Raw genomic sequence first — 13,517 nt, forward strand, 5'->3', positions numbered from 1 at the left:
GATGTGCTTCTTTGTAACATCAGACCCTTGTATTATTATTCTTGTAATAAGAGCTGATTTGTTCTATGTCAAGCAGTGCCGTATTCCAGAGACTTCTCCTCGATCTCTGGGTTGGAATATGGGGCATTCCGGTTTCTCTGAGCCGGGGTGCCACAACCCTCAGGCCCGAGGGTGGACTACTCCCTCCTCATCTTGGTGGCCGCCGGGATGATGAAGATGGCCACTAGAGATGACTCCCCCCTCCGACAGGGTGCCGAAATGGGGTCTAGATTGGTTTTCGGTGGCTACAGAGCCTTGCGGTGGCAGAACTTCTGATCTAGGTTAACCCCGATGGTTTTTGGAATATTTGGGAATTTATAGGGTAAAGAGGGGGTGCGAGAGGCCATCGAGGTGGGCACAACCCACTTGGGCGCGCCTGGGCCCCCAGGCGCACCCTGGTGGGTTGTGCCCCCCTTGGGGAACCCCCCAGGTGCTTCTTTGGCCCATTGGTGGTCTTCTGGTCCATAAAAAATCCACAAAAAGTTTCGCGGTGTTTGAACTCCGTTTGATATTGATTTCCTGCGATGTAAAAAACAAGCCAAAAACAGCAATTGGCACTGGGCACTGGGTCAATAGGTTAGTCCCAAAAATGACACAAAGTTGCTATAAAATGATTGTAAAACATCCAAGAATGATAATAAAACAGCATGAATACTTTATAAATTATAGATACGCTGGAGACGTATCATATTTACATCATTTGATCTGATGCATATAACCAAGATACATGTAACTCATTGCTTGCTCTGACATGCTTATGCATCCACATGCTCTTATATTGTATATTTACATGATTGCATACATGTAGGGGGGAGCCTATGCATGTTACATGTCTTTCCAAAGCTTTACTTGTTATTCTTCATATCTTTATCTAAGGCTTTGATGTATGTTGTCATCAATTACCAAAAGGGGGAGATTGAAAGCACAAGTGCTCCCTGAGTGATTTTGGTAATTAATGCCAACATAATCTCTTGTTGGACTAATATTTTCATCTAGTATATTTTAGAAAGTTCAGCAAAGGCGTGGCATGGACAAGAGGATGTGGAACCACTTCAAGATGCTAAGGAAAGAAAGTTGGCAAAAGCTCAAGACTCTTTATTTTCTAATTTAGTGATCCAAGATCACATTGAGTCCATAGGAAAGCCAATACTATTAAAGGGGATGAGGTGTTGCTTAATGGTTTACTTGCTCAAAATGCTTAGTGATATGCTCCAAAGCCCTCAACCACTTTGTCAGTTCCAAACATGTCCTAAACCTAAAGTCAAACTCGGCCCCACCAATTTGATTCATCTGGCGCCACCGAGTTCACTTGACATAGCCACTGCTAGAAACCCTAATCAGTTTGGTCTCAACGATGGGATCTCGGTCTCAACGAGATGGGCTTGCAAACTCTCTGTTGCCTGTTGCAACTATTTCGGTCTCACCGAGATATGCAGTCGGCTCCACCGAGTTTGCCTGACCAACTCTCTGTTTGCTTATTACCTAGATCGGTCTCACCTAGTTTGTGTAATCGGTCAAACCGAGTTTAGGTTTTAACCTAACCCTAGCACATCGGTCCCACCGAGTTGATCATGTCGGTCCCACCGAAAATCCTAACGTTCACATTTTGAACAGAATCGGTCTCACTGAGTTCATATATTCGGTCTGACCGAGTTGGCTCTTTTGTGTGTAATGGTTAGATTTTGTGTGGAGGCTATATATACCGCTCCACCCTCCTCTCCATAAGAGCCATCAGAACGTGCCTACACTTCCAACATTCATTTTCTAAGAGAGAACCACCTACTCATGTGTCGAGACCAAGACATTCCAATCCAACCACAAGAATCTTGATCTCTAGCCTTCCCCAAGTTGCTTTCCACCCAAATCATCTTTCCACCATAGCCAAATCTGTGAGAGAGAGTTGAGTGTTCGGGAGACTATCATTTGAAGCACAAGAGCAAGGGGTTCATCATCAACACACCATCTATTACCTTTTGGTGAGTGGTGTCTCCTAGATTGGTTAGGTGTCACTTGGGAGCCTCCGTCAAGATTGTGGAGTTGAGCCAAAGAGTTTGTAAGGGCAAGGAGATCACCTACTTCGTGAAGATCTACCCAAGTGAGGCAAGTCCTTCGTGGGCGATGGCCATGGTGGGATAGACAAGGTTGCTTCTTCGTGGACCCTTCGTGGGTGGAGCCCTCCGTGGACTCGCGCAACCGTTAGCCTTCGTGGGTTGAAGTCTCCACCAACGTGGATGTACGATAGCACCACCTATCGGAACCATGCCAAAAATCTCCGTGTCTTCAATTGCGTTTGCACACTCCAATCTCATCCCTTTACTTTCTTGCAACTTGCATGCTTTACTTTCCGCTGCTCATATACTCTTGCCATGCTTTCTTGAAATGTATTGTGAATGCTTAAACTTGTGCTAAAACTCCACCTTAACTTGAAGAATTTAAAACCGCTACTTTTCTTTGTTGACACCCCCTCTAGACACCTCGCAACACTTCGTTTATTAGGTTGTAGACTCATCTTGTCTTGGTATGTGTGATATTACCCATATTATGAGTAACTAGTTATGTTACTCAAATCATCTCTCTCCTCATTAAATCATTGCCACATAAGCAAATTTGCTAAAATGGACCTTATGTTACTATTGAAGTGACTCCCACTATGGGTAGTCTAATGGGAATATCATACTCCATCCGTTCCTAAATATAAGAACTTTTAGGTCTCCTTTGGTTTGTAGGAAGCTTTTAGGAATTTCATAGGATATGATTTTTGAAGGAAATATTCATACGGAGCCCTTTGGTTTGTAGGAATAGATTCCTATTCCTATGTAGGATAAGATTCAATTCTTCACATTTCAAAGGAAAAAAACATTAGCCTAGACTCAATGGAAAAATCCCGATCCTATGCATCAAATGATATCCCTTTCTTTATAGGAATTGAGATGCATGTCATCTCACTTCCTATGAAGTTCCTATTCCTACAATATTTCTATCCTATGAACCAAAGGAGGCCTTAGAGATTCCACTATGAACTACATACAGATGTATATAGACATACTTTAGAGTGTAGATTTACTCATTTTGCTCCGTATGTAGTCTATAGTGAAATCTATAGAAGGTCTTATATTTAGGAATGAAGGGAGTAACTAGTATCATGCATGCGAACTCAGCAAAATGGGAGTATCATAACTAGTATCATAGATAAATAAGGTTGCTTATGATACTAATATATATGATACTATGTCTTACGAAGGTAGTATCATACACTAGTATCATATGCATGATATTTCTACCGTTCCTAAATATAAGACCCTTATCTATATACGGAGCAAAATGAATGAATCTACACTCTAAAACATGTGTATATACATCCGTATGTAGTCCATATTGAAATCTTTATAAAAGAACTTATATTTAGAAACGGAGGGAGTACTAAGTTACGATACTGTCCACTACAGGCAGCCTTATGTTACTCCCACTATGTGTAGTCTTATAAATGATGCAAGTTAGCGTTAAAACAATGGAAATTCAATTCGGCTCTTGGGAGCACGTGCTCCCAGGCCCAAAAAATAACTTTTGAAATGTTAAAAAAATCAAGACAACATGTGTATGTGTTCTTAGTCACATCTAAATGCTACCTGCAAAATTTGAGACAAAAAGGTTAATTATTTTGGCCCGTGCAAAGGAAAAAAACAAATTGAACACCAAATGTTACCCCAAATGTCACCCCAAATTTGTTTTTTCACAAACGAATCACTGTTGATCCGTTTCGCATGAAAATTGTCAAACATGCTTGACAGTTTGTGTTAGTGTCTCAAGCATGCTTGACAGTTTTCATATGAAACGAGGCAGCAGTGTTTCATCGATGAAAAATAAATTTAGGATGACATTGGGAGTAACATTTGGTGTTCAATTTGTTTTTTTTTTCACAGGCCAAAATGCTTAACCTTTTTGCCCCAAATTCTACAGGTAGCATTTGAATGTGACCGAAAAAACATGAAAATTTTGTCTTGATATTTTTTACATTTAAAAAATTATTTTTAGGCCAGGGAGCACGTGCTCCCGGAGCCGAATTGAATTTCCGCGTGGAAAGAAGAGAAAAGAGAGCAGCATCCCGGCTAGGCGCTCACCAAACCCACTCTATTACAAAACCCCGATCAGAGCCGACGCGAACTGAACCCAGGGAGGCACGCAGCAAGAGAGATAGGACTTGTGCGCCGCACGCCAAACAGCAGGCACGTGAGTCGAGTCGTTCCCGTTGTTGCGGCCGGCGGAGGAAGAGATGGCGACGAACATCGAGGACGTGCCTTCGGTGGAGCTCATGACCGAGCTGCTCCGCCGCGCCAAGTGCAGCTCCAAGCCCGACAAGCGCATCATCCTCGTCGGTAAAACCCTAGCCCGTCTCTTCTTTCCCAATTCTCTTCTTCTACACCAAAAGATCCCAACAGCTCGGCCCCGGCTTCGCTCTCGCCAGGGTGACTCTGCCGCCGTTCTAACCCTAGCCCGTGCGTCGTACGGCGGCGGCGGGGTCTTTCCAGCTCGCAGCGTCTGGTGGGTTCGGTGGCGCGTAGTTCCGCAGGCGGTGGCGGTGCGGGTCCTTGCGGTTAGTGTCCTTGGTGGTCGGCGGCTTCAGCTGCGCGGCGCTCGAGGCTCGGCGGCGGGCGTTGTTGAGGAAGGCTCGGCGGCCGGCGCAGTTGGACTTCCCACGTCCATCAACGTGCGATCTGGTCGTTACGGATCTGAAGCTGCAGTCGTGGTGCCCCAGTCGGTCGCGCCGCCAGATCTGTCATCGTTGGCGCGATAGGGTCGCTGCTGCTCGCAGCTTGTTGCTGTTGGCTGGATCTGGAGCTGGGGTTCCTCGTCCTTGCTGTCCCTCGTTTTGGAAATAAGTGGACGTACCCTCTGAAGTTTTATGATTCAGCTACATCACTCCCTCAACTCCAAAATAGCTACTTAATCCCCCCAACTATCGAATACCAGACAGATTACCCCACAGCCCCCCTAAAAGAATATAGTATTGCATGCGCGTTTGATTGTGTATGCTCTGGTTCATCTTTAATTCCTGAACACATAGTGCCACTGTTTATGTTCTAAATTGCACTATGCTTGGGCAATTTGACATATGCAAGTGCTTTACAAATTCTGTAGGTCCACCTGGCTCTGGAAAGGGAACACAGTCTCCCCTTATTAAGGATGAATATTGTTTGTGCCATTTAGCCACTGGCGATATGCTGAGGGCTGCTGTCGCCGCTAAGACTCCTCTGGGTATCAAGGCTAAAGAAGCTATGGACAAGGTAAGGTTTCAAGAACATACCAAATAGCAATTTAAAACTAGCAAAAACCGTGTCTATCAACTTCTTTATATCTTGACTCTTATTGTTTTTAGGGAGAGCTTGTTTCAGATGACTTGGTTGTTGGGATTATTGATGAAGCCATGAAAAAGCCTTCATGTCAAAAAGGTTTTATCCTTGATGGCTTCCCTAGAACTGTTGTTCAAGCACAAAAGGTCTGGTCAGGTCCTTGGTCAATATGCATTGAAATGAAAATTCCTTCTTTCTGTTTATATTGATGGATGATTTATGCCTTTGGAGCTTAGTGTTTGTTTTCTTATGGTTTGGTTGAACAATGACTGCAGCTCGATGAAATGCTGGCAAAGCAAGGTGCTAAGGTTGACAAGGTTCTAAATTTTGCAATTGATGATGCAATATTGGAAGAACGAATTACTGGCCGTTGGATACACCCATCGAGTGGTAGATCTTACCATACAAAATTTGCTCCTCCTAAGACTCCAGGAGTTGATGATGTAAGTCAAATGTAGAATACTGGGTAGTGCCTTCATATGTCATACTTGCATGCTTTATTTTTTTTATCGTGATCATTGCTTCCACAAGGTTAAGTTCCGAGCAGTTCAATGTCTTCTTCTGCATAACACTCCCTCAGTTTGGTTGTCAATAGCCATGCTAAGCTGGTTACCATACACATTCAATCTTGGGAAAAAGAATTACCAATTGTGTTGTGGGTGATGAGTTTACTAGTTCGCCAGATGAACTCGATGTGCAATCTTTTTGTGGTCTACTTCTGCTTGTAGGCGTAACTTATTTTGTATTGACTACTAGATTCATGTTATGGTTTGTTTAAACAGTTCAATATCCCCTTGTGTCTCCTGTCCTTATGGATATGTTGCCCAACACTGTATTTCCTTGAGTGATGCTAGAGCTACGGACCAAATCGTATGGGGTTACGCACTAACATGTCAACTTGTGGCTGGATGTTAGGGGGAATGGGGGAGGGGCACCCCTGAAAATCAGAACGGGGGGGGGGGGGGGGGGGGGGGGGTAGAGATGGGTCGTAAACCCAGTCCGTAACTTACCCGGAAGTGTAGGATTATTGATATTTCCTCTCCTTCATTGACAATATGGTCTTTCCAAAAATTAATTTTACATGCTTTTGCAATAAGTAAATAATGCTCCCTCCGTCCCAAAATAGTGTGCATTAGATATTTTTTTCAGTCAAACTTTATAAACTTTGACTAAGTTTATGAAAAATATTGTCAACATGTAAAATACCAAATCAATACCATTACGCTGCGTTTGGATGTCTCCATTGGTGAGCTCTGTATTGAATCGGTCTGGAATTCCAAATCAGTGAGGAAATTGAAATGGCACGAATACGAATTTGCCTGTTTGGTTGTTCACTGAATTGCCCCTTGAAATACCTCTGAGGTTTCAATACCAAATCCTGTTTGGATGACAAACTTTGAAATTGCATAGCTATATTGCCATGAACATTATACCTTGTTCTACATGACTCAAAAATGAAATCTGGTCACATGTGACTACAATTAAATGAATATATAGCAATAAGATAATAAATATTCTAGCGATGCATCTCCTTTGGCCATGGAGCAGAAGAGGAGCAGCAGTTCCTTCGGCCATGGAGCAGAAGAGGGGCAGAGGACGGCGGGCCGGGAGGACGGAGGGGCATATCCGAGGAGGGCGGGGCATGGTGGCCGGGGAGGACGGCGGGGCGTGGCACAAGGGAGCAGGGCGCGCCGATCCCTGGCCGTTGCCGACATCCATGGCGGGGTGTGGCTCAGTGGGGCGGAGAAGAGGAGTTGGGGAAGAGGGGAAGGACCGGGGAGGAGGGCACCTGTGCCGCCGTCGGACTCCATGGTGGTTACCGCCGCCACCTACCTGCTAGGGCGCCGCCGCCGCCCGCCTACTACCTGCTAGGTCGTCGCGAGGTCGCCTTCTCGTATCCCCCCCTTCTATTTTTTGGTCACGGGCTCGAACAGGTACGTTTTGCGTGAGGTTGGCCATTTCAGTCCAATTCGAAGGGGTAGCCCTCCGAAACGTGCGATGGGGATTTACGTGGTAGCCAAGACAGGACTGAATTGGTTTTTCATTTCCAATACGAATTCAGTGTCCAGCCAAACAGCTGTATTGATGTGAGATGATTGCCAAATCCATTTCCAGGGCTCCAATGGAGACATCCAAACGCAGCGTTAGATTCATCATGAAATATGTTTTCATATACTATACAAACAATGGTCAAAGTTTGTGAAGCTCGACTTTTGCGAAAACCAATGCACACTATATTATGGGACGGAAGGAATATACATTATTGTTGTACATTGATCTTTGGTTGTGGGCTGTTGTTTTCAACAAGAGCTCGCATGTTCCATTCAGAAATTACGTGGGCACGTGTGAATTTTTTTATTCCATTGACAATTTTTTTTCTTAAGCTAGCATTTTGCTGCACGCCATTGACCTCTGATACTTCCCTCTTTTGTCAAGGTTTCGGGAGAACCCTTAATTCAAAGAAAAGATGACACAGCTGAGGTCTTGAAGTCAAGGCTTGAAGCTTTCCACATACAAACTGAACCTGTATGTTTTCTCAACCATGTATTCTCCATTCCTTGTGTTGCACCAGTGTTTTTCCTGCTAAACGCTGGTTTTGCTGTCTTGATGTATTTCATTTCTAGTATAGTGTTGCATAAGATTTTCACTGTGAATTTGGTGGACCCTGACATTTCTTTTCTGCTTTCTCTTCCAATCTTCCATTTAACTAATCTTTTGTTGGTCGACATATCATCATATGGCCTGAACTTCTGTTGGTAGAACTGAGTTTCTAACTGTGGAAGGACTGTTTGTCATCTGGCATCAAGCAATGCAGTTGCTTTTACAGTCAATGTTCTTAATCTGAAAACTGTTTGCTTCTCACAGGTGATTGACTACTACTCCAAGAATGGCTTAGTGGCAAATCTTCATGCGGAGAAACCACCAAAGGAAGTGACCGCCGAGGTGCAGAAAGCTCTTTCGTGAAGGGCCTGTTTCACCTTGAAAGTGACATGTAACAAAACCCCGGCTGGGTTTCTTACAAGTTTTAAACTCATACCGGCATCCTATGTTTCTCATTTTCTGTCTGCATGTGCACTATTGCACAATTTCATTACAGCTTTTGCTAGCTCAGAATTTTTCTGAATAATTTTGTTTGGAATGAGAAGTTTTTATTAGCGGTACAGAGATAATTACAGCAACTCATCCTTAGAAATATTTCTTATAATTACAGCAACTTGTCCTTAGAAATATTTCTTTGCGATCATGCCCCTTTGTTTTGATCATTCAGTTTTGGTACGTTTCAAGCAACCAACTGGGATTTTCTCATGTATCAATCGATTCAGAGAAGTATTGAGAGCAACTCCAGCAGATTCCCTAAAAAGGACCGCCGTAAACATGAAAACTTGGCCTTTTAACTCGCTCAAGAGTTGGTGTGCAAATTCGGATACCCAAGGCCAACTCCAACGTGCCGACCCATTTAGTCTGCTTGTGTCCGTTTGAGTCTAGATGGACAAAAAACATGGCCCAATATGCTTTGTGTCTGTTTGAGTCTAGATGGACAAAAAAACACGGCCCCATATGCTTCCTGCCGCCACCTCGTCTTGGCTGACGCTGTCACGGCCGCCCACGTTGTTGGCCCGAAGAAGGCGCGCACCGTGGTGGAGATGGCTGCCGTGATGGCGAAAAAGAAGCTGCTATAGCTAAGGCCCAGACCGTCGCTGTGGAGAGCGATGCCCTTGTCGCCAAGGCCGCGCAACGGTACCAAGGGCCGACCCTTATTGTTGCCGCGGCCACCACGAGCTCATCGGCGGCCCGTCCACCCAAGCTTTCAGAGTCGCCACGCATGTCAACGACCCCGTCAACCTTTGGTACCGTCTCGGACATGACCCGATCGCGTCCTGCTTCTCCATTCGCCTCAGGACGGTTCGTCTGAAACGGGTGACTTCGTGCCGATCATCCTCGGTGTGCCTCCTCTTTGATCTCAATGCCACCCGTGTTGCCGGTCAGTTCACTTTGTGGGTTACCAAACGTCACTTCGTAACTGGATGATCATAAAGTAGCTCTACAGGTATCTTGGAAAATGTTTGTTGGGTTGCATGGATCAAGACTGAGATTTGTCGCTCCGTGTGACGAAGAAATATCTTTGGGCCCTCTCGGTAGTACAACATCATGAAATAGCTTGCAAGCATGTGACTAATGAGTTTAGTCACGGGGATCTTGTATTACAGAACGAATAAAGAGACTTAACGGTAAAGAGATTGAACTAGGTATGGCGATACCGACAATCGAATCTCGGGCAAGTAATATCGTCAGACAAAGGGAATTGTAGACGGGATTAACCGAATCCTCGACACCGTTGTTCAAACCGATAAAGATCTTTGTTGAAAATGTGGGAGCCAATTTAGGAATCCAGGTCCCACTATTGATTATTGATCGGGGAGGAGTCTCGGTCATGTCTACATGTTCTCGGACCCGTATGGTAGTATTGGGTATTCATATGGTAAGTCCAAAAATAGTTCCGAGTCCCGGGTGGGATTCGAGACGTCACAAGGAGCTCCAGAATGGTCCGGAGGTAAAGTTTTATATGTAGGAAGTCATATTTGGAGTATCGGAAAAGTTTGGGGGTATGCCAGCAATGTACCGGAGGCACCGAAGGGTATCGTGGGTCCACCAACCCCGGGGGGCCACATGGTCTGTAGTGGGGCGCCCTGGCCTGCTTGGGCCAGGCGCACCACCGCCCTAAGGCCCATGCGCCTAGGGTGGGGAAACCCTAGGGTAGGGAGGCACCCCCACCTGGCTTGGGAGGCAAGCCTCCCCCTAGGCCGCCCCTCCCTTTGAGGAGGGGCTAGGGCTAGCCGTCCCCTCCCTCACCCCTATATATAGTGGGGAGGCGCATGGGGGCTGCACCCTTCCACCCTTGGCCGCCCCTCCCTCTCCCTCCACCTCCTCATTTTGTCAACACTTGGCGAAGCCCTAGCGGCGTCCCACTGCCACCACGACCACCACACCATCGTGATGGTTCAGATCCCATCTACCTCCTCTCCCTCGCTTGCTGGATCAAGGAGGAGACGTCATCGAGCCGTACATGTGCACATCTTGGAGGTGCCGTTTGTGCGGTGCTCAGATCGGATTGGATCGCGAAGGAGTACAGCTACGCCAACCATGATCTCTAGATCGTTAACCTTTTTGGACTGCAAGGGCATGTAGACACTCCCCCTCTCGCTGCGAGCATCTCCATGGAATAGATCTTGGGTGTTTCATATGATTTTTTTTTGTTTTCCATGCAACGTTCCCCATGAGTGGCATCATGAGCTAGGTCTATGCATAGATGTTATGCACGAGTAGAACACAAAATGGTTGTGGGAATTGATGTTCAAATTGCTTACCTCCTTTGTTATTTTGGATTTGGTGGTATTGTGGGATGGAGCAGCCCGGACCAACTTTACTTGTCCTTGCACAAGAGACCGGTTCCACGACTCCTAGGAGGGGGGGGGGTGTGCATGCGAGATTCTTAGAAATTCGTCAAACTAATGAATTTGGCGAAGATCAGAGTGAAGAAATAGAACAGGGGTGAAACTAATTCATCACAGAACAATAAATCATGCATACAAGATAGATGCAGGTGAAGAACATGCAATCATACAAGCATTCATGCTACACAAGATGAACTGAATAAATGAAAGGCATGATGAAATTCTTTAGTACAAATTCGTCAGAATAGATCACAAATACTTCAGTAGCGGAATAACAGTAAGTAAAGAGTTGAGGAATTTGAAACCAGGTAGGCTCGGTGAAGATACAACGATTTGGTAGACCAGTTCCAGTTGTTGTATGAACTGTACGTCTGGTTGGAGTGCTTGAGATTCAACCCAGAAGACACTTAGTCTTCACCGTATTCTCCTTGAGCTAAGGTCACTGGAGACCTCGCCCAATCACTCGTGGTAGTCTTCAAAGGTAAACTTACAAAACCTTCATAGACTTGTTCACCAGCACGCCACAATTATGAAGGAAATATGCCCTAGAGGCAATAATAAAGTTGTTATTTATATTTCCTTATATCATGATAAATGTTTATTATTCATGCTAGAATTGTATTAACCGGAAACTTAGTACATGTGTGAATACATAGACAAACAGAGTGTCCCTAGCATGCCTCTACTAGACTAGCTTGTTAATAAAAAATGGTTAAGTTTCCTAGCATAGACATGTGTTATCATTTGATGAACGTGATCATATCATTAAAGAATGATGTGATGGACAAGACCCATCCGTTAGCTTAGCACTATCATCGTTTAGTTTATTGCTATTGCTTTCTTCATGACTTATACATGTTCCTATGACTATGAGATTATGCAACTCCCGAATACCGGAGGAACACTTATTGTGCTATCAAACGTCACAACATAACTGGTTGATTATAAATATGTTATACAGGTGTCTCCGATGGTGTTTGTTGAGTTGGCATAGATCGAGATTAGGATTTGTCACTCCGATAGTCGGAGAGGTATCTCTGGGCCCTCTCGGTAATGCACATCACTATAAGCCTTGCAAGCAATGTGACTAATGAGTTAGTTACGGGATGATGCATCACGGAACGAGTAAAGAGACTTGCCGGTAACGAGATTGAACTAGGTATGATGATACCGACGACCGAATCTCGGGCAAGTAACATACCGATGACAAAGGGAACAACGTATGTTGTTATGCGGTTTGACTGATAAAGATATTCATAGAATATGTAGGAGCCAATATGAGCATCCAGGTTCCGCTATTGGTTATTGACTGGAGATATGCCTCGGTCATGTCGACTTAGTTCTCGAACCCGTAGGGTCCGCACGCTTAACGTTCGATGACGGTTGGTATTATGAGTTTATGTGATTTGATGTACTGAAGGTTGTTCGGAGTCCCAGATGAGATCACGGACATGACGAGGAGTCTCGAAATGGTCGAGACATAAAGATTCATATATAGGAAGGTTACATTCGGACACCGGAATGGTTCGGGTTGTTTCAGATAAGTTTCGGAGTACCGGGCTTTACTGGAACCCCCCGGGAAGCTAATGGGCCTCATGGGCCTTAGTGGAGAAGAGTGAGGGCTGGCCAGGAGGTGGCGCGCGCCCCACTTTCCCCAATCCGAAATGGACTAGGGGAGGGGGCGGCGCCCCCCTCCTTCCTTCTCTCCTCCTCCTTCCCTCTTCTCCTACTTGGACTAGGAAAGGGGGGAACCTACTCCTACTAGGAGTAGGATTCCTCCCCGCTTGGCGCGCCCCTTGTGGCCGGCCGGCCTCCTCCTCCCCTCCTTTATATACGGGGGAGGGGGGCACCCCATAGACACACAAGTTGATCTTTAGCCCTGTGCGGTGCCCCCCTCCACAGTTTTCCACCTCGGTCATATTGTCGTAGTGCTTAGGCGAAGCCCTGCGTCGGTAACTTCATCATCACCATCACCACGCCGTCGTGATGACGGAACTCTCCCTCGGCCTCAGCTGGATCTAGAGTTCGAGGGACGTCACCGAGCTGAACGTGTGCAGATCGCGGAGGTGCCGTGCGTTCGGTACTTGATCGGTTGGATCGCGAAGACGTTCGACTACATCAACCGCATTACTTAACGCTTCCGCTTTCGGTCTACGAGGGTACGTGGACACACTCTCCCCGCTCGTTGCTATGCTTCTCCTAGATAGATCTTGCGTTATCACATGATTTTTTTTGAAATACTATGTTCCCCAACAAATTACTCTTGGGTGCTCAGAACATGATGCCTGACCGTCTGAAAGAATGATATTCTTCAAAGGTAACAAGCGTCGCGTCACACCGATCAATCTCTGGAGTGATTCTCAATCACCTTGGCTCTAGCTGGGTTTTCCCTCACTTAGGTTTCTCACAAAGTCGTCAGAGGAAGGGTTGCTCTCAAATGACAAGTGTCAATCTCTCTCTAGGGCAGCCAAGCAACAAGTGGTTGTGGGGGTGGCTATTTATAGCCAGGGGCAACCTGGCATGAATTGTCATAAATGCCCTTTCGAACATGACCGTTGTCATGATGAGGATCCACACGACAGCTGGCACTCAGCACAACAATGGTCGGAATTTGGACTGTCACATTTGTCGGGGCACTCAATTTCCTCACGGTAGGCAGATCGCACTGGCGAAACCC

The 13,517-nt window shown here is 45.7% G+C and overlaps 1 protein-coding gene across 1 annotated transcript; it reads left to right on the top strand.

Moving 5' to 3' along the window:
• Positions 1-4,169: 4,169 nt before the first annotated feature.
• On the top strand, positions 4,170-8,631 carry LOC123119954 (adenylate kinase 3). Its single transcript, XM_044539930.1, has 6 exons — positions 4,170-4,412; positions 5,176-5,321; positions 5,414-5,533; positions 5,663-5,830; positions 7,824-7,913; positions 8,253-8,631. The coding sequence occupies exons 1-6, from the start codon at positions 4,310-4,312 to the stop codon at positions 8,349-8,351; spliced, it is 726 nt and encodes a 241-aa protein (XP_044395865.1). The 5' UTR covers positions 4,170-4,309; the 3' UTR covers positions 8,352-8,631.
• The last annotated feature ends 4,886 nt before the right edge of the window (positions 8,632-13,517 follow it).

The sequence above is a fragment of the Triticum aestivum genome, chromosome 5D, assembly GCF_018294505.1.
Source record: "Triticum aestivum cultivar Chinese Spring chromosome 5D, IWGSC CS RefSeq v2.1, whole genome shotgun sequence".
Classification (NCBI taxonomy): Eukaryota; Viridiplantae; Streptophyta; class Magnoliopsida; order Poales; family Poaceae; genus Triticum; species Triticum aestivum.

Coding starts and splice junctions, on each gene's coding strand:
- LOC123119954 (XM_044539930.1), top strand. CDS start 4,310: ATGGCGACGAACATCGAGGACGTGCCTTCGGTGGAGCTCATGACCGAG. Junction 5,322..5,413: donor CTAAAGAAGCTATGGACAAG/GTAAGGTTTCAA, acceptor TATTGTTTTTAG/GGAGAGCTTGTTTCAGATGA. Junction 5,534..5,662: donor CTGTTGTTCAAGCACAAAAG/GTCTGGTCAGGT, acceptor CAATGACTGCAG/CTCGATGAAATGCTGGCAAA.